General features: G+C 34.8%; 1 protein-coding gene across 4 annotated transcripts in view; it reads left to right on the forward strand.

Annotated features, from left to right (window-relative positions):
- LOC136029991 (protein neuralized-like) overlaps positions 1-16,353 on the forward strand; it is a gene marked incomplete at its 3' end in the record, with an annotated part of 86,664 nt that extends 70,311 nt beyond the window's left edge. For all 4 annotated transcript variants that reach the window (XM_065708578.1, XM_065708580.1, XM_065708579.1 and 1 more), the window contains 2 exon segments: positions 6,059-6,302; positions 16,227-16,353. In XM_065708578.1, the coding sequence (XP_065564650.1) occupies positions 6,059-6,302; positions 16,227-16,353 (371 nt within the window).
- Between the last annotated feature and the right edge of the window lie 5,802 nt (positions 16,354-22,155).

The following is a 22,155-nucleotide window of genomic DNA, read 5'->3' on the forward strand; positions in this document are numbered from 1 at the left end:
CAATAAAACGCATGCCGTGGAAATAAGATTTAAAAAAAAGACTGTAAGAATTACTTTTTGGGGAGGGGATGGCAAATAGCCAAATTGTTTGAAAATATAAAATAAAAAAAACTTGGTATTTTTTTGGGGGGAGGGGAGCAGGTCTGAATAATAATAATTTCATTTAGGATTTTTCATCGAACGACTCAAGTTGGCTAATTTGTTTCAAAACACTGGGCACATCGATGCAATAGAATTACTAGAGGACATGGATTCTGAATAATCACTTAAAGCCATGCCTGCACACAAGGGAGGAAGAACGGGGACTCGAAAATAGGGAAAATATTGGCCCGGTTATTCACTTATATCGTTATTTGACCTCCTCCGACCTTGAGGGAGAATCTTCTGATGCTGTCCCCTTAAGGGCTGGATCTGGGTGTATCTATTATTTAGTCACAAACAATAGCACTAAAACCAGGTCAAATCGGATAAAGTTTCGTAAAATGTAGGGAGAGGGGATTGTATTAACGTTTTTCTTTTTTTGGGAAATCTCCACCTAAGAATATCCAAAATCGCGCCAAAGAAGAAGATTATCAACCTAGTTTAAGAAATGAACTGTCAAAATTTTAGAAAGATGGGGCAGGAGGTCCACCAGATTTACGGGGGGATGCCTTCATCCTTCGTGTAAACAGATATGATTGCCAGAATTATGCAAAAGGGATTGATATTTCAGATTCCACGAGTGACTCATTTTTTGAAAATACTTTTTATTCAAGTTTAAAGCATAAATCCACTCTGTTTTACCAGATGTTCGGTTTAAAGTTGCGTCGTCATAAAAGTGAAAATGCACCAAAGCCGCGATTGTGCTTGTGAAAATACGCCAAATGAACGAATTGCCATGAAAAAAAATGACGCAATGCATCAGTTTGAAAAATTAATGCGTAATCACCTCAAAAAAAGTGCCCCTGTGGCGCAAATGCGCCCCAACTGGCAACCCTAATTCCACTTGCTTTTTCTATTTTTGAATGATATTTAGCCGTTAGAAAAGTTTCTGGCGTGTTGATTCTGTCTGTCGTCAAGAGAAAGCTTTGCATGGGATGAGCAAACAGAATAGTTTTTGGACCCAAATGGAATTCATCCCCAGTGGCAGATGTTTTACTTCAGAGAGTTGCAGGAGGTTGGCTGAAATTATGTACAAATTCAATGATGATCGTTGTGTGTCCCAGAATCATCTCCTCGGATGGATTTTTTAAAATGATATGTATTTACATCTTAGTTCACTGTACCTTTGCAACATCAAAGCAACTGAGGAAAAAATTATAAAAATTGAAGTTAAGTTAATTGATTAATCAATTTTTATAATTTTTTCCTCAGTTGCTTTGATGTTCTCATTGGTGACTCTAATAGCTTCTTTTCCCTACGTGGATCAATTGCTACAATTGTATTTGTTAATATTGGTGGTGGTTTTATTTGTTTTTAGTTTAGTGTTTTTTTCTTTTTATCTTTGTATCTCTTGTGCTGAGGACGTCTAGTTTGCATACAGGCGAAATATCTACGTTGTTTTAATCTTTCGTCTTTTCTCTATACTGGCCGCAGTCTTGTTTATTGTCTTTTCATTGAGTTTTACCTCTCTTTGTTTTTTTTTGTGATGGCTGGCCAGTTCGGCTTAAGAACTCTCGAGTGTGTTTGCGTGTGTGTATTTGCGTGTGTTATATGTGTGCTACGTAATTTTGATTTCACACATGGTATATTATTTAGCGCGTAATTGCATATTCATTCCTTTAACCTAGTTGACAAATAAAATTCTGGTGAGAATATATTTCTTTGAAATATTATTGTTTTTTACTTATTGAATTGCTGGTTCACTTTGCCATCTTTATCAGATACTCTGTTCTAGCAATTTCCATTTCAAATACGTATTTCTATTAATAAAATGTTGTTTTTGAGAATAAAAGGTATATTTGACTCGATTGGTTCATGATTGTCTAGATAATTGTCAAAATTTCAAGTTCAATTTTCATTGTGAATAGTAACCGAGGGAAGGTCCACTTTAAAGATTGTTTACACCGCGCCTTGGAAGTATGACCTAAAAGACATGAAGAGGATGGGCGTGGTGGAACGGTAGGGCGGAGTAGGCAACTCTTCGTTCGTAACATTTTTTTTTCGACTGGTGTGAAAAAGGTCATAGGAAAGGATCCAGGACAAAATTGAAATAACTGGAAGAAGGAACGGTGAAGGTTTGAATAGATCGGTGGCGGTGGAGGAGAGTGTGCAGCTGTGTTGGCCACAGGTGGCTTCTTATTGTAGGGAGTGGTTAGCGGTAGTAGTAGGAATATTAAGGTTTGGTTGCTAATTAGAAGCAATTTCCTCTAGTGACAGTTTATTCGCAAAAAAAAATGTAGGTGATCAGTACCAGGGCAGGGGCAAAATTAGAGCAGGGCTAATTCGATAGAACTAATTTTAGCGAATAGCGCAATTAATGATTTCGTCAAAACAAGGAAGTATTCCTTTCTAAATTGTAATCTTTTTTTCAGGATGTCTTTGCGTCATCAAGTGATTAAATTGAGCACTTTTCTCAATTGCTTAGTTGTGTTATTTCTGTCAACACAAAGATCTAATTTTTTAGATTGAATAATGTTTTCCCAGACCTTCCTATGGACTTGAATCGATTCCATTTAGAATGATAGAAAGCAATTGAACTAGGAAAGCCTCTTAGAAGAGATCGGCCCTTTTCTTGTAACACGAATAGAAGATTGTCCTAGAAGAAAAATCTTTTTTTTTTTTATTACTAGACTTAGGGAGAATGTTGTTTTGTATTAACGATCTAGGCTTTTGTTATCAAAATGATAATGGGATTGGATCTAAAGCAATAACTACGTTCTGGGATCAATGAATGTAACTGCCCAAATACAGACGGGTGTCAAATATTCCGATGAAGAAAAATTAAACAATCGATCTACCTCCTAAAGTTTTTCTCCATAAATATCTTTTGGAGACAGCCAGGGAAGCCATGGTCCCCCTTAGAACCCTAAACTTCGTTAAAATAATTTTTCTGACAGTCTCGCCCATCTTCCATGAAAAACTTCTGGCTCCCCCTCCATTAATATGCATATAAATGGACACAGTTTTTACGCAGACATCCGAATAAATATCAAACAGTTCGTGGTAACGAACTGAAGGCAAGGAGTGATGCAGCTCAATGGTAACCCAAATTCTAAGAAGCAAAATATGTAAAATTCATCTACTCTAATGATACCCATCAAAAATTATGAGCCTGAAATAAATTTCGCAACTTATGAAAAAGGGTGGAAACACCCACAAAATATCAAGCCATTTTAATAAAAATCACACTTTCAGATTCAGCATACCAGGAAACCATACTGTAGACGTTTCAAGCTCCTATTTACAAAAATTTGGAATTTTGCATGTTTTTTTTTGCCAGAAGAAAGATCACGGATTTGTGTTTTTTTTTCACGGGAGATCATATCCAACCCAGTGATCGTAGAAGATCAGGAGAGGGTTCATTTCATCGGAAATCAAAAGTTCTAATGTCTAATGTCCTTTTTAAGTGACTAAAAAGTTATTAGAGGGCAGCTAGCCCTCAATCCATGCTCATTTTTACCCGAACTCACCCAATCTAAATTTTGAGATAGCCATTTTTCAGCATAGTTGAAAAATCTAATAACTATATCTTTAAGGATGACCTAACCCTACCACCACCAGGGGAAGGACTGCAAGTTAGGAACTTTGCCCTTTGTTTATATCTAGTATTGGTCATTGGGAAACATACAGACATTTTTTAAGGGAGGATTCTCCTGGTGGTGGTGGTGGGGGGGGGTACGTGGGAGGATCCTTCCATAGAGGAATTTCATGGGGGAAGGGAATTTTTAAAACAAGTTTTTTTTTTTCAACTGGAAGTAAGGAGCAATATTAAAACTAAAAACGAGCAGAAATTATTACGTATATGAGGGGTGTCGTCCCCTCGTTAATACCTCGCTCTTTACGCTTAAGTTTTTTCGGGTACTTTTGAAAGGGCTTTAAATCTAATTAAACAGCCTTGGTGATTCAGGAGTCATTCTCAAAGGATTTGGACAAAATTTAAACTTTAGCGTAAAGAGCGAGATAATGAGGAGGGGGCGACCCCCTTCATATACGTAATAATTTCTGTTCGTTGTAAGTCAATTTATTTAGTTTCTGGTCTTTTTTTTAAACGGCGGGAAATCCGGCTCCTCCTCTATGGAAAATTACTCTATGGAAATATCCTCCCACGTAAACCCCCCACCACCAGAAAAATCACCCCTGAAAAAGTCTGTATACTTCCCAATAACCGATAATAGATGTAAACAATGGGTTTTAGTGTTTTAATGTTGCTTCTTACTTTCAGCTGAAATTTTTTTTTTGTTTAATTTCTAAGAATAAGGCGATAAAAGGGCTTAGACTTTTTTCAGGTACTCCAAAATTTTGTGCGTTTTGTATATTTTGTTCCAAAATGTGAGATGGCTGAGTCCCCTCCCACTTGTTAGGCACCGTTGACTATATGCCTTGTAGAAGCCTCTGATAAAAATGAAAAATATACCTAATGGTTTAATTAAAAGTCGATTAGTCCCTTGTTCTGCCTGTGACTCTTTCTTATCTTTTCTTATTATTATTATTACCTATTGAATAAATTCTTTTTTCAATTTTTTCTTTGTCTCGTACTTTTTTATTGAATTTGAATAATGGAGATATTCCTAAAATTTGACATTGGGTCCTGATTATCTTGCTAGAGAGACTTTTGTAAGTTAATTGGAAATTTGAATCAAAGTATTATCTTGTGCAAGAGCAAAGAATTTCTTTCCCATCCCTTCCCCCTCAAAATTCCGAAGATTAGATATTTATGTTGACTTCTTGAATATACAATACTAATTTCTCAATAAAGATAGATGTAGTAACATGAAGCCTTTGTGGGTTTTGTGATTATGCTATTGAATAGTTTTGTTATTTTTTGTTGTTGTTGTTGAAATATATCTTATCTATTGAATTGTGTCTACGATCGAAAGAAGAGATCAGTAAGCCCTTAGGTTTAATGTTTCTTTAATTGAATCCCCTTCAATATAAGCCACTGCCCACCCCCCTAATAAAAACGACCTTAAATTTCTTAGAAAAACATTTTTTGTTTCCTATTCTAATTATGGTACTTTCTGAATGAAAATAATTGGGAGAAAGGTTTGTCTGACGAAAATTAGATATTGTATCCCATTTCCGCTGGGAGAGAAGCGTCTAGAAGTTCCTTAGATTCAAGGATATATCTGTATATGAGCCAGGAATTTCTTGCCTAACTCCGTAGGGAGATAAGCCAATGCTCAACGGAGAAATTTATTACAACAAATTTTCTATAGTCGTTCCAGCGAGTTTGGTTTTACTGCTATTGGATACTGAATTTATCTCATGTAATAAATTGTTAAAAGATTTGGAGGATTTCCTTAAAATGGAAAAGTTCGTCACTATTTTTTTTTTTTTTTTTTTTTTTTTTTTTTTTTTTTTTTTTTTTATGGAGATGTAGAAAAAATACAAAAATCAGACATGGATTTTCGCTACACAATATTTCCTTATTTCGATAAAATTTTCTTAAATTCACATTTTACAATTATAAGTCTGCAAAAAATATATAATTTTTGGAATATTCAGATACTGCAAAGTCCTTTGGCGTATCTAACTAGGTACAAGAGAAAAATTTCAATTTGAACAAAATGCAATGGTTAAAAAAGAAAAAAAAAAGACTTGAAAAGCAAAAATGAATGCTATAGAATATAGACTTTAGATTGAGATTTTTATTCTCGACCAAAGTTTTTGCATAATTCTCTTCTATTTTCACTGACCTTTATTATTGCTTTGCTAGTATTTGTTGCTATTTCCAACACGAAGAATAAAAATACTTCTCATGCAATATAGATTTTAGGCATAGAATGTTAACAAGGTGGTGAAATGAGTCAGAGAGTAATAGTGAAGTTTTCTAACTTTCTATCGCTCTTTATCCTAATCAGTTTTACTTTTGATCTTGTTTGCTTATATCCAAAATTTAGAATATTTATTTTTTTAGAGTCTCGTCTTCGAGCTTCTTCAAATAATCCTCCATTACCACAAACCCCAAGACAACCTCGACCTGTTTCTGTTATAAGTCCTATAATGGCCCATCCTAGTAACTGTGTTCCAAGGTCAGGGTCAGACCCTCAAATTGATCGGATTCTTCTACCCGGAATCAACCAGCTTACTCTAAGTCCACCGAGCACTAGTCAAGTTCAGTCAGGGCAAACCCCGAAATTGCAGCCTGTACCATTCCATAGGTAAGTCGATTTATTTGAAAATCCTGATTTTTACTTTTTCTCCGAAACTCCGAAATTGCAGCCTGTACCATTCCATAGGTAAGTCTATTTATTTGAAAACACTGATTTTTACTTTTTCTAGCTCCACGTTTATGCTACCTTAAAACAATTCATCCAAGCTTGGATGTTATTTATATTTAAATTGTAAGAAAAGAAAAGCCCCCTAAATAATTGATTTTCATTATATCCAGGCATGGAAACGCCCTTCAGTACGTGCCTGAATACAGATGTAACTTAAAAAAAAATTATAAAATGAACCCCAAAGAAAAATTCTTCCTGAATCTCAAATCACCCCCCCCCCCGGGTGCACCTTGTTTTATTTTCCATAATCCATATAAGAGAATTTTTCGGATTTAGGGATTGGTATATCACAATAAATATACTTCCGCAAACTGTCAGCAATTGAATAAAAAATGCCGTTTTTGGTGTCTTCATGTGTTTTTCCTAGTGAGTTTGGTGCATGAAAGGTCTAACAACGCTTATTTATGGCAATTTTCTTCAGTAAGTACCTTTGCCTGACATAGCAACTATTTTTTCCAAGCAATTATTTTTATTGGACTCAGAGTTGAAGAAAATTCCTAAAATAAGCCTTATGTTATAAACCAGGCCGTATCCACTATTTCCGTTGGGCGGGAGGGGGATCCTGTATGATTAGCCAGAGTCGAACCAGCTCTAAATGAATATCTAGAGAAATATGGGGAAGGTAAAGAGGAAGGGTGTGTGAAAGCTTAGAATGACTGGCTCCCAACACCCTATTGCAGTTCCTGGCTGAAGGGCTACAGAACGGAGATCAGCACTGCCAGTAGGAACTATAAAGTCCAATGCCGTATTCTTTGCCTTTAACTTTTATTTTTTGTAAAGAGGAAGGGTGTGTGAAAACTAGGATGACTGGCTCCCAACACCCTATTGCAGTTCCTGGCTGAAGGGCTACAGAACGGAGATCAGCACTGCCAGTAGGAACTATAAAGTCCAATGCCGTATTCTTTGCCTTTAACTTTTATTTTTTGTGGTGATGCCATTGAAGGAAAAACAACGGTAAAGTTAACATAAAACGTTTTTTTAGAACTGTAATGAGAAGGGACAAGGCATAAGGGAATTGTAAAATAGGTATAGGGTAGTCAAAGAATTAGAATGTAGGTTGCAAGACCAGGAAATCCAGACATGGATTAAGGTATATCCATCCCATTCCCTTGAGGTTTCTTGCACCAGATGTGGTGCAAATAATTTTCTTTTAATTTTACTTTTAGAATTTAAATTCACTGTCGGATTATTACAATTTTCAGGCAGTTTAAGGTCTCACTGTCGATCATTTGGATTAAAATAACGTTCGGAAAAAGTTAAAATTGTCTCATCCTTATTTTGGCCGAGGTTTGACCATGGTACCGAAGCTGAAAAAAAAATTGTGGACCCCAAGAACTCTTGATTAGAAGGAATTCCGAATAGAACTGATAATACTCATGTTTTTGAAACTTTCAAAAAAAAACAAGCAAAAGAAATTCCAAAAATAAAAGGATCGCCGATCGATTGATGGAGAGCAGCCGATTAGTTTTCGGTGGCCGCCACCGAGCATAATTGCCTCTGCTGCCACCGAGTTTTGTTTCGGCGTGGCTTCGGTGATTATTTGGAATCTTGTATCAATTGAACAAAGAAAAGAAACTGGGCTAAATAGTTAATACTATAAGAAGACAAAATAAATTCCTTTACATCTTATGAAAATCGTCTTAATCAGCTTTATCTTACTTCCTTGGAAATAGGACGGCATAAACTTACCTACTACTTTGGACTGCAATGCTGACAGTCTGATTTTTACTGTTCTCATTCTTCATCCTGACCAAGACAGCTTGGCAACTGATACCATACTAAACTAACTAGAAAGAATTCTACTAGACTTTTTATTTGAGGAGAGTTTCGCTTCGCGAACATAAAGATATCGTAATTCCCTTGCTGTTTTATTTGTCCATTTAGCCATTTGATCTTTTGCTTTACGTTTTTCTTATATCTTATTTTGTTGACCCTAAAATAGTATTTAAAAGGTTTTAAATAATTTTTTTTACTTATGCCTGTTTTTAAGAGTCCCAAAAGCCTAAAAGTGTGGATTTTTATGCAAAAAAATTATAACCCTCCACGTGCCTTAAAACTAAAAATATAGAACGATGCTGGGGGGTGGGAATTAGTCCCTAATATTTCATTATTTCCAGAAACTATATTGGACTAAACTTTAATATCGTGGGGCTGCGGGATGATAGCTTGCCTCTTATTGCAGAATTTTTTTTTTATTTAGTAATTTTACTTAAAAAGCGCTTTAAATTTAAAAAAATATCGTTTCATTAAATTTTCTTGCTAAGTCTCTTGATCATTGGCTATACGCAGGGATATATTGGAAGATTTTGGTTTTAGTTTCTATTGTATATGGTTTGGGGGAAAAAAAATGTGTTTTACGATTTCATCTAAATGCCAGTTCATTGCTTTGTGTTCTTCTTCACATTTTGAATTATTTCAAAATGTGAAATTTTGTGAAATTTTGAAATTTTGTGAAATTTTGAATTAATACTAAGTATTTTCATAGTGAAATTTTGAATTATTACTAATTGAAATTTTGAATTATTACTAATTTTGAAATTTTGAATTATCACTAATTTTGAAATTTTGAATTATTACCTGTGAAATTTTGAATTGTTACTAAGTTGACGAATTCTAATTTGAGTGAAAACTTTTATTCTTGATTAAGTTCCGACGAAACGAATGCAACTACAAACTACGAACTAACTCACAGACTACGAATCAAATTTCGATTGCAGCTTCACCAAAATTCGGATACATTTCTTCTAAAACATATTTTTATGTGCTTGTTTCGTGCATTGTTATTTCGTTGTTCATTTGTATTTTCAAAGCCAAAAAAATCGTTTAAATCAAGCTGTTGTAGCAGTAGACTTCCTTAGAGCTCCTAAGAATTCAATTGAGATTGTCAATTCTTCGGTCTCTTTTTGCATGTTTTTTCTTGTAATGTGTTTGTATCATCTATTAAGATTAAACTGAGAATTGTGTTGCTAAATTTCATATTTAAAATTATTTTTTCGTTGTTTTTTTTTATTGTCAAATCCAACAAAAATGGTTTGACTCGAGCTGTTGGAACAGCAGACTTCGTTAGAAATACTAACAATTTAATTAAGAATGTCAATTCCTCGGTGTCTTTTTGCGCGTTTTTCATTGAAATGTTTTTGTATGACAGACATCATATATTAAGATTAAACTGAGAATTTGTGTTGCTAAATATCACATTTAATATTGTTATTTCGTTCTTCATTTATATTGTCAAATCTAATAAAACTGGTTTAAATCGAGCTGTTGAAATAGCAGACATGCTTAGAACTACTAGCAGTTTAATTGAGATTGTCAATTCTTCGGTATCTTTCTGCACGTTTTTCCTTGAAATGTGTTTGTATAACTATCATAACGACCTTTAATTATGGTCGAAATACTTTTTTTCTTGGTTGGTTAGTCATAGCTTGACTTTAGTTCATGTTCAACCTTAAGCCGGAAATGTTAAATTTTGGGATAATTAGAATTTTGAAGACGTGTCAGGCGGAACTCTTCGGGAGTGGTTTTGCAGATAGAAGTCTAATAATCCTCACCTTAAGGACTTGAAAATGTCATAGCTTCTTAGCTTTTTGTTTAAGATCACCGGATATCGGGTGGAACACCTGGGTTTATATATATCTCGTTTAAACTTAAGTCGTCAAAATTCAAATTAATTGACATTTTCGGGCTTCTTTTTGTTTAAGGATCTCTTTGCGCTTTCCTCATTTGTTCTTTTGAGTCGCATATACGGTTAAACACCCGTCCTGGAGCCGATGGAAGTATTTTACATGAGTTCTTTTGCCATGTTTTTCTTTATCTTTAGTTTGTCTTTCTTGATAGAAATGATATTTCGTTCATTACCGTGAGAGCAATGTATTACCTATCATGTACCTAACATGTATTATTTCGTTTGATCTCTGAATTGAATGACATTCTGGACTTCCTTACATTTTGGGCAGCCTCTTTTTACTCTTTTCGTGTTTGTTTTCTGTATCATACAATTTTATTGCCAACCACTGACGGATTGCCAACCACTGGATGATTGCCAACCACTGACGTCCAGAAAGAGTGCAAATCAAGTAAAAAAAAGTGGTTTTTGCTCGAAAAGAGTGAAAGTAAAAAAATTCTATGTGCACGGCTGCCAAAGCTTGGGTATCACCTCTGAGGTATAAAATTTCAAATGAAAAATGCGCAAGTTGGTAATCCTGTTCCTTGGGTTAATTACGCTTCTCACGAAGTTTTCAACTACTGACGTTCAGGGTGAAGGAAACCTAATACCCAAAAAGAGTGATTCTCACACTTCCGCCTCCCCTCTGAGGTAAAAAAGAGTGCATTTCACGCGAAAAGTTTGCAAGTTGCAACCCTGATTTGACGTAAGCAGTTGTTTTTGAGCAAATATCGCCTAACCCCACGAAAAGCGTTTACAGCTCAGTTTCGCCTGAACTATTTCCATTTTCGAGAGTTTTCACGGTACTTATGTATTATATGGTACGCTCTCGAGATGTGAAGTTAGGTTAATCCTGACGTAATTTACAGAAATATGATGAAAATGCAATACATTAGTAACAAAACTATTAAAAAATACTACAAAGAATTATCGTAGGGGGGCCGCACAGAACACATTATATTAAATGCCTAACCCAAACAAAGTACCCTCACTTATTAAATATTTAATAAAAAAAATACCGAAAATTTAGATTTAAACTGAGCCTAAACTAATTTTCTTGAAATAATGACAGGTACAAACCGGTTGTTGTCTTATCAATCCATATTCTTGAATGTGTACCATATAATACACAAGTACTGATTTACTATACGTTTTTTCGGTTTGTGCAAAATTAAACGAGATCCCAGACTTCCTTGTATTTTAGCCAGCCTAATCTACTCTTTTCATTTCTTGTTTTTAATTAGTTATAATGTTAGAACTAAGTCTAAGCGGTTATCCACGAGCCAGTATTTTACAATACCCTAAGTTCTTCTTTTTTTCTGATCAAAATTAATCCACTTACCGGGGATCCTTGTCTTTTGTTCAGCTTTATTTCGTTTGTTTCGTTATTTTTTTTTCTATCACCTAGATATAAGTAGCACTTCAGGAGGCAATACCATTCAACTCCATAAGATTTTGTGCAACCCAGTCAGATCAGAATTATTTTTGTTTGTGAGATTATTGCTGTTGTTCCTTTCTTTACTTTCTCTTCTGCTCAGAATTAAATGATAGCATGTTCTCCTTGCCGTTTAGTCGTGATTTATGCTATATTAATCTTTTTATTGTTTAACTTTGAAATAAACTGTTTTTAGAGGGCCAGTATTGTGCAGTCTCAATTGCTTGGATGATTTTAATCAGCAAGATTGTTCACATCGTTGTATATGTTATCTTATGGTTTATTTTTACCGTCTCAATGCACTACCTATCTATTTGAAGTTGATCCGGCCCACAATACGAAGACAGACCCCAGGCCTATCTCATTGTTAAAACTACGGAATTTATTGAGAATGGATCTTGCATTTGCGAATGTACCAGAACCGGTTGGCTTTTGTTATTATTTTGACGAACCAAGATATGTAAGGGTGCTCCAATTATTGCGCCATTTTCAATTTTATCCTCCCCCTCTTGTTGTTGGCACTTCTTGAATTCAATATTAAAGGGACCTGAATAAATTGAGTGGTGTTTCTTATAGGTTTCATCCTAAGAAAATCTTATCTCAAGAGACTACATTATTGATTGGAACTCTCCTGAAGGAAGCTAGCTCATTTGATTTAATAAGCAGTCTTTCCCTGTCGATGATTCATTCCTTGTGTTCTATTTCATCCCCTAGAGACCTTTTTGTTCGTTTTGAGTATTATCCTAAGGAACGGCTTTTATCTTTTCTTTCCACGACTCGGACATGTAACAGTCTTGGAAACAGAACTGACTTGTCCAACTTTGATGAACGTGTTCATGTAAAAAGCCTAACCGGTAAAAATCAGTCGAACCAGTCCTATGAACAATTGTATCCTATAGGAGGTTAAAACCAATCAAACGGATTGCTTCAAGAATTTTTAATTTTGCTACTGGAATCTCTTTTCACCAGTAAAAATTGTTGCTCTTAGAGATAACGATTTTATAATTTTTTTTTTTTTTTTTTTTTTTTTTTTACATTTGTTTCCATGGATGCAATACGGCTCTTAATGGTGTCAAAATGTTGTATTGATTTTTTCAAAGTTTTTCAGGAATTAATGAAGAATGCCATACTGTAGAATAAAGTTAGGCTACTAGAATGGATCTTTGGAATGTTAAATCTAAACACAAAGTAGAGCAGGAAAAAATTTATTCATAAGAACATTATAAGTCTAAGAACTATCATCTGTACCTCATTTTAGACGGTAGATTAAATATATACCTCGTTAATGGTACAAAATTTCATAGTAGTGTAAATAAACAGGGTAAAAGAAAGATTAATAAAGGAAAAAAGGCATCTCTAGGCCTTCACTCATGGAGAAATTCATATAAGGGATTTTGATTATAATTGGATCTTCTAAGCGCTTCACATTGGGTAAAACAAAGGCCTTCATTGTAACTTTATCCTGAAAACTTTTCATAATGTTTCCATTATAGGACTTAGGTTTTTTCCTTTTTATGTAGTTACACACGTGGCTTCGGGCCTCAAAAGCATAGATTAAGACCAGATTTTTTAGGGAAATTCCAACTGGGTAACAACAAAAATCTGCAAAATAAGTCTAAATTACCTTTGGAAAAACATTACTATGGAAAAAGGACATTAAGAGGTGGCAATAGTGGTTGCTTTACACCAGGGGGCTGGCCACTTCCAACTACCTGATTTGCATCCCAGAGCACCACTGCTCTGTGGCGCTGGCCCTCTTCGTACCTTGTCTGACACTCAACTCCCACGTCTAGTTTCTCCATGTGTGACGTCAATGCTGGTTTGCAAAGCCGTATCCAGAATTTTTGTTGGAGGGGGACAAAGAAATTATAAAACGTATTAAAAATTTGTTTAATTGTGGTTTTTTTTTCGAATCAGACATTTTTTTTGGGGGGGGGGGGTGTCAAATCAGGCTACCCTCTAGATACGGAGGAGTAGAAACACTATGCTAGTGTGCATGATTTTTGATTGGGAAACCCTCGTTTCACACTAAGCTACTTTGTTTACACTGGTGACAGATAGGTAGCCGCAAATATGATATACATGCGGATGGGATGTGTAGTTTTCGGTAAAAATCATTTACATCTGTGATGGATAGTGTGCGACCCCTACACAGTTTTCATCTCTAGGCTCTTGGCTTCGTTTTTTAATTTTGTTTCCAAATTCTTCTAATTGACGCAATTTAAGTGTCTAGGAATAAGGCAGGAATTTTATGCTTTAATACATGGAATCTTTTCGCTTGTTTATTTTCTTTGAGGCAGTTCTATGATTTCTCTTAAACTTTGGAATTTCCGATTCCGTTTTTCATCTTTTATCCCTGGCATGTGCTCTCTCTGAAAAATAAATTACTTTGTTTTAAAAGAAATAGGAAGCTCTTGTTGTTAGTTTTACCATACATAAACATGCAAAAATAGGATTCCTGCTCCGATTTTTTTTTGTATAGAAAAGATTAAAGTTAATCTCCACCTAAAAAGTGGGAAATTGTGCCTTTTAAAGAGAAACACCACAAGAGTTAACTTTTTAACGGGGAGTGTAGTTATAACTCAAGATAGTCGTTTTTCTTGGCCTAATCTTTGTGTCTTCTTTTCGATCAAGTATGACACAAGACGATGCCTTTGTTAAGCAAATACAACCAATTGACGTTGCTATCCTAATTCAGAGTGATCTGTCGGATTTAAAGCGTGATTCTCTTGACTTCCTAGAACATTGAAAAAAAAAGAAAAAAAAACAATAGGCTAGGTCTATGTTTTTAATATGGCATTATTTCGATTTTTTTTTTGTTGAAGGTAGGTTTGCCAGCCTGAGAACCTAAAATCTGTCCATACTAGGACAGTTTTTCATTGGGCGGCCTTAGGTTTGACTGCCGAAGCAAAAATTGGAAGCCAAAAAATTAAAAAGTAGTTATATGTTACCGGAAGCGACTCTGAAAATTCAATAAAGAGACATTTTTCGAGCTTAACGAAGTAAGAATTTGGTTACTATGACCTTCAGCTCAGAAGTGGGGGATAAAATACCGTGTTACTGCCTATTTTTCTTACGCTTACAATGCTTCATTCTTCTTACAATGGGTCTTTATTTGTATTTTTCGAACAGGTTCTTTTCTAAGAGCTGATATCCCGTAAGACCGCTATTGAGGAGTCTAGGTGACTCCTCATTCTAACTTCTTGATGTATAAGTGTTATTATTGTTTTACTCCGACGCCAGATGTTTTATTCTACAATCTTGACAATTGGATTGTTTCAACATCAAATAGCTTAACATCAGATGTGGAAAGCAATTACTAGGAAACAGTTCGATCGCTAACGGTCTTTCATGTTGTGCGTAGAAAAGAATGTTGTACCTAGTTTTATAGTGGAACAATTATTCATTGATTTTTATTACTGCTTATTCTAGAAATAATTTAGCTCGGGGCAAAATATTGAGCTTTGGAGTTCATTTTTAATAAAATTTTGATTCGTGTCAGGCACGTATACAGTTGTTTTTTGGGGGGTGGGGGTGGGGAGGATATAAAGAAATAAATTTTTATTTAATGATTTATATCAGAATTGCCCAGAAATGCGGGAAAATTCAGGATTTCTGAGAGGGATTTCTGAGCCTCCCCCGCGTTCATCCCTGATTCCGCTGAAACAGTTAACCGCGTTTGTCTGTCAAAAATACAAAAGAAAATGTATTGGCAATTTTGTTCGCTTATCTGATCTGAAATTCACTGGAAACGTTTACAAAAGCATTGGAGGAGGGGTGGGGGTCTCTAAAAAGCAAACGGGATTAACCAACATTAAAATATAAGTGGTATGTATTTTTGATCGATATTTATGAAATATGCACAAATCTGTCAAACGTTAAAACTAGAAATAAGTATATTCATTTTGCTGGATCTTCCTTTGCAAAATCAAATAAAGTACAATGTGAAGCTTTATGAATTTGGAATAAAATACACGAAAAGTTATTTCGGAAATTGATCAAACCTGTTTTAGAAACTGCAAATGTATGTACGGAATATTTGTACAGTGTACCAAACAAGAAGCCAAAGGCTGTTATCCCGTCCGCCCCTGCCCAGGGCTGCCCCAATTATTATATTATTACTTTGTGTCATTGCTACCATATTTGTAATTGGTGCTATCGCCATAATTGTTACAATTCAAAATGGTTATACCTCATTGAAGCATCATATATCATTTTTGACAAATATGACACTCTAACCAGATAGAAATTTGCAGACATGTCATCCAATTACCTTCAAATGCTTTCATTGTTTTGAGGTTTATACTAGTTAGGTTACAATCAGAAGCGTCATTATCATGTATTTAATGTTGCAGAACGCGTGGACGACACGTGTGGTTGAATACAGACACTATTCTGGCATGATGCAATGAGGAGGATTTGTTTAGGGATATGCCTTCACCGCAAGTTCAATCCAAATTAGGGAGCAATCATTTACTTTTTGTCAACCTTGTAATAATTTTTCACGAAGAAGTCTGATATCACTTATTTAGTGTCATAGAACGCTTTATTGTCACGTGCAAATAAATGAAGGCGCCTGTCTCGCATGTTGCAATGAAAGGGAATTTGTTAAGGGAACTTCACCGTGAGGTCAATCAAACCTAGGGAACGATTACTATGTTGTGATACAATAAGAAGCCTAATATTCTTGTTTTTAATGTTACAGAACGCGTGGACGGCATGTGCGATTAAGTGCTGACAACTGTTTGGCATGGCGCAGTGAAGGGGAATTTTGTCAGGGATATGTCTTCACAGCGAGACCAATCAAAACCGGGGAGAAATTAATTGTAATGGTAAGTATTTCTTATAGCTGATTAAATAGGTGCTATTCTATTGTGCAGTGATATGCGGACCATTCAGAAGCTAAAGAGACTAATTCCAAAAAATAACGGAGGTCTGACAAATAAAATACTTTCTAGTCTTGGCGATGATTCACGCTAATCTGCTGGTGGAAAAAGGGCATTATTATCTTTGTGTTTGCTCATGTTTCAATATATAGAAAATATTCGATTACATTCAAGCAAGGCCGTATCCTTGGGTTTACGGGGCTTGAACCCCCTTTCCTCACCAAATTTTTGTCCGATACGTTAAAGCCTAACAAAAATGCATATAAACAAATTTTTGATGCGTTTTTAAGATTTTGATTTTAAATAGCCCTTCCCCTTAACAAAAACCTTGGATGCGCCCTTCCATGCAAGTACAGATCTAGTCAGATTGGCTGAAAAACTGGTCTAGTATTAATGACCCTCGTCCAGCGTACCAACTTCCTGGATTGCCAATATTTTAGTCTTCATTTTTACCAAATCATCTACTTTTATGTTTTTCCAATTGTTTATTTAATCTTTATTGTCATTATTTTGTCATTTTTTGCTTCAATTGTTGCAATCCTTTCCTTGAAAAAAAAACCTACTGTTATAACCAAGGCCATATTCAGAGAAGAGGTTAGGGGGTTTTAATCCCCCCCCCCGAAATGTTTGTTTGACGCGTAAAAATGTAATAAAAGGCATAAGAACACAATTTTGATTCGTTTTTAAAGTTTTCTTGTAAATTCTCCCACCCCCACCCCTAAAAAAAACAAAATCCTGGATTTGGCCCAGGTTATCACTATTGCCAAAAGACATTTGAAATAACTCATTTTTTATTAGGTCTGCGTTTTTGTTTTTTTTTATATTGGTATCAACTGGGGGACAAGGGAGAGGCATTTGCCCTCTCCTAAGTTCTGATAAATACCTTTTTTGGGGATATTTTCATTGAAAAACAACAACCCTACCGACATCGCCCTAGATTTTGAAAAAAACAGTCCCCCCTCCTCTCACATACATTTTCGTGAATTGATACCCCTGGTTTGCATATGTTTCAGGTTTTGCGTAAATAGAAATAACCACTGGTTGAATAGCATTAGCTCTAAAAATAAACGCTCTATAAACTAAGACAGATGCTATAGTTCATCGACGTTTTGAGCCCCCTCTAAATCTGGAATCCACCAGTGCTTCACGGGATCTTTCGATGTGCGCAAATAGAAAAGAACAAATGGATCCTCAGATCTTTACATAATCGTCCGCTTATCTACTTTAATGCTTTCCATTTGTTTCATTCATTTTTAATGTCATCATTTTATCTAATTAAACTTGTTTTCGTTCTTTTTGAATGTCTATTGTTATCACTAATGTCAAAGGACATATAAACTTACATAATTTTCATCTTTTAAGTCTACTTTAGTGTTAGCTTAAGTTTCCCTTTAGCATGAATAGGAATACTAGTTATTATCATAAGCTTTATTAGTAAAAGCTCTATGAATACAAGTTGTATGATTCTAAGAGAAAATTCAAGTTCGACCAAATTCTTAGTACCTTCTCCCTCTCAAACATGGTGTCCACCTAGCGCTTCACGTTATTTTTCTATCCCTTGAAGCAAATCCTTACATAATCTTTCACTGCGATATTTCAAGGGGGAGGGGGGCTAGAATTTTTGGATCCCTATAGATTTTGAAAAGAGCCTATTTTGGGGGTTATTTTCATATTTTTTTTTTTTGCATTTTAATTGAAAAATGGGAAAAATGACAATTTTCCCCCCTTCTAAATTTTGAAAAATATATTTTGCCCCCTTCTAAATTCTCCTGAATTGTAGCCACTGGTTTCACTTAACTGCTTCGATAACCTTTAGTTTATATAATAACATAATTTGGGCTATATATTTGCACATTAGGGGGTGGTGGTAAAGTATTTGGATAGTGCCCCTAACCTAACCCCCACCCGCACCCCTGCACCCTAATGTGCAAATATATAGCCCAAATTATACAAGTCCATTACATTGTATCACCCATCTTTGTTGCTATGAAACCATTTTTTTTTTAATTCTAACTCTAGCGCAATTCTTGAGTGTGTTCTGTATAATTGACCAGTACCTTAGTTTTTTCTAATATTTATAGTTACCATTATTGCCAAAGGACATTAAAAATTACACAATTTCATAATTTAGGTCTTGTTTTGTGTTAGCATAGGTTTCCGTTTAGCATAAATAGGAATAACCACTAGTTATTAGCCCTTTGCTTAGTGCTAAATTAGTGACATCCTTGTCTGATGGCTGTCCTTCCGGCACTTCCTTCGTAAACCAAAGGAAATTGTAACGGTTAGTGATTAGTATGCTGTTATGCATCTCTCTTGGACACAAGTTTTACTAATGATTGTTTGTCTTTTATTAGCAAATAGTCTGTACCTGAGGGACTTATTGTGGGAGGGGCTGTCTTGAGGATTTAATGATGTCCCAAATTTACTGAAAAAATCCAAAATAGAAATAATATGTACACTTTTCAAAGGTATTGATTAAGCAGTGCCGTTTTAAGCATTTTGGTTCGGAGGGGGGGATGCAAAAAAAATTCTCAAAACAATACACAAATTTGTTTGAATGTATTTTTCTTATTTCTGTACAAGTCAGACAAAAAGTACGGGATGGGGTTAGGGTTCAGACCGGGTAATCCACCCCTCTGCCCACAGCCCTGTGTTTAATGTAAATAATTTTCAAAGTAACCAAGCACAGTCATAGTAATCAAGGACTGAAATCCTAGGATCTTGGAAAACATCAGGAGTGACAGTCTTGATTTGATGTGGGCTTAAATCCCTTGTAGTTTTAAAAGCAACGCTAACCGGGACCGTTTTCCATTTATACTTTTTCTAATAGTAACACTGAGCAACAGTGAATTGTATTTTGAGGTCTCGGCTGAGAATTTTTTGTATTGTTTTTTGACAAATTTTGGTGAAAGTTCTGACAAAACAAAATTTTGCTGACTTTCGAAGAAATAGAAGTACTTTATACCTATCAATCTGAAGAATTTTCTTGAATATTGCGAAGGATGTAATAAATTTTTTCTTGTGTTTTCGTATACTGGGTTGTTTTAATATTTCAGTTTATGTTTCCCAGCATGACATTGTTGTTGACATCGCAAAAAATGTTCCGTTTGGAAGTATTTCAGTGAAATTCTGAGAATAATACACAATTAGAAAAACTCCTCTATTTTGTTTTTCTCGAAATTGACATATATAGAACATTAATTCTGAATTCATAGCACTCGAGGGAGGGCTGAGTCTCATTTTTAAAACAGTCCTTTTCCAAGGCGTGTCTCGTCATTCATGAAACAAGGGGAGAAATGTATCCTTAATGGCGTAATTTTTTGCAGTGGTTTCGAAATAGGCCTACTCTCTTAGATATTCTGCTTAAATTGAAAACTGTAAATATGCTAGAATTAATTAAAAAACTTTCGAAAAAGAATTTTTTCAAAGAAAAGTAAAGAGAGCCTTCAGACTAGTAGGTCCTATAATAATTCAAACTCAAAACAACCAGAAATTACTATTAAAGAATAAATGAAAATCAAAACGAAGAGAAATCCTTCCACCTCCTTTAGTCATCCTCAAGAATTCTGCCACAGAGAAAACGAAATTTGACTTGTCAAAAATATTGTGAGTAAAAAAACTTCGTTATATTTATTGGCTTGATTTATCGTATGAAAGAACCAATCAAGTCATCTGTTCGTTTTGTCGGCTCAAAAGTTTGACATTGTAACAAGGGGTAAAAAGGTGTTTTTTGGCTTGCTTAAGAAAATACGTCGCAAACTTTTTTTACGGAAATTTTGGTTGGCAATCCCTTTTTTTTTAATCTTTGGTTACACCTTCAAATGGTTTTATTCATTTGGTCGATTTTTTTTCTTGGTCAGTTCTTGTACTATAAGCGCAGAAAGATTTAAAATATTAGGTCCTATCACCCATTGCAAACATTTAAGAGGTTGAATGTAGTTAGCCACATTTCAGGATGAATATAAAGAGAACCAATGTTTTTTCTTGGGGGGGGGGGTAATTCTAGACTTTGCCGCCCCTTGCCGCATCACTGATACTGTAAATGTTACAATTTTTGCTGCAAAATATTACGATTTAAACTTGTTTTACCGCTCCCCCGGGCGTGCTGCCTCGGGTGCTTGCCCCCTCTAGCCTCCTCCTCCTAGATCCTGCCCTGAATATAAACTATCGCTATTTGATATCGATGATTTGAACCTACCCATACCTCTGAGGAACCTACCCATAACCTCTTTCTAGATTATATTCAACATACTTCTATTATCACTATTTAGACTTAATTGAACAAATATGTACGAGGTTCCATAATTGACAAAGGGATAAGGTGAATACACTATTCGATTCCATGTTTATTCTCCTCCCAAACATAATAACCAATTTACTCAAAACTGCCCCCTTCTAATACTCCCATATATAGCCCTAATAATGCATTTATTTATTATACAAGTCATAGAATCCATTTGTTGTAGCTCCTATATTAAGCCACTTATCTTCTCAATCTGTACTTTATCTTTGTGTATGATTGAGTGCGTAATTTATCCAAGTTATTCGAGATGATTTTTAACAGTATATAAAAATGGAAGGAAACATGATAACTGATTAATTAAAACATCGTACATCTTATAAAGTAATAATTTCATTGGGGTTAAAGGTATAGAATTGCTAATTTCTCGCAAAAGTTAATTAATTATTTCTCGCAATTAATCCCTATAGTTTGAATTTGCGACACTATTAAAAACGAAATTAATTGCTTATTGTGTTCCAGAGACTATAACTGGATCTTCCATGTCAGGAAGTCCAATGCAAAAGAAGCAGGGTAGTAAAAGCTGTCCTAAAGACACTAATAAAGCAGCAGAAAAGCCAAAAATAAACCAAAAGAAAATACTAAAATAATGAAATTAAAGATGTAGCATTGCGGCTCTCTATAAGGAGACATGCTAAAATAAAAAGAGAGAAGTTTTTAGACATTTTTGTCTCCTTCAGGAGAACCACAATCCACCTTTACTTTTCATCATTTTAGTGTTTTCTTTTGGTTTTTATATGTTCCTTCGGGTATATATAGAACCATAGAGGAGGGGACTTTTGGGAGTGAATGGATTGTTATATTTGGGAAGAGCATAAAAATCGAATTCAGTGGTTTGTTCCTCTTATCCCTATGTCAGTTAAGGAAGTTTACCAATAATTATTTTCACGCTTTTGTCAAACAGAAAACTTGACAAATTTGCCATTACAAAACAATGTTGTGACAGAACAATATTTGCCATGAATTTGTCAAATAAAAAACGTGGCAAATTCGCCATGATAAATCAATGTCATCACAAAACAATATTTGTCATGCTATTGTCAAATAGAAACATCGAGAAATTATAGAGTCACTGTAGTTTATTTGTCGTAACGTTTATTTGTATTAACAATTTTTATATTTTAATAACGCCGTAGTAATAACGTCAGTAGTTTAATAACGCCGTTTATTTGTGCTTTTACCGTCATGTATTTTCAGTAGTTTATATTCATCTTTTATTTTCGAGTTAGATTGAAAATTGCATGCAAATGAAACCGTTTTATTTGAATCTGTTTGAAGTAAGAAATTTATTGTAATGTTTTCGTATTTCCTCGTTCTGAGGACGCAAAAAACTACTTTCCTTATATTACTGAATAGTTTCCCTTTTCTGCATGATATATTGAAGTTGGTTTACTAGGTATCCGGTTTGATAATAAGCTTCTGTTTTAAGGTTTCTGAAATAACGTTTT

Source organism: Artemia franciscana, chromosome 8 (assembly GCF_032884065.1).
Source record: "Artemia franciscana chromosome 8, ASM3288406v1, whole genome shotgun sequence".
In the NCBI taxonomy this organism is placed as follows: Eukaryota; Metazoa; Arthropoda; class Branchiopoda; order Anostraca; family Artemiidae; genus Artemia; species Artemia franciscana.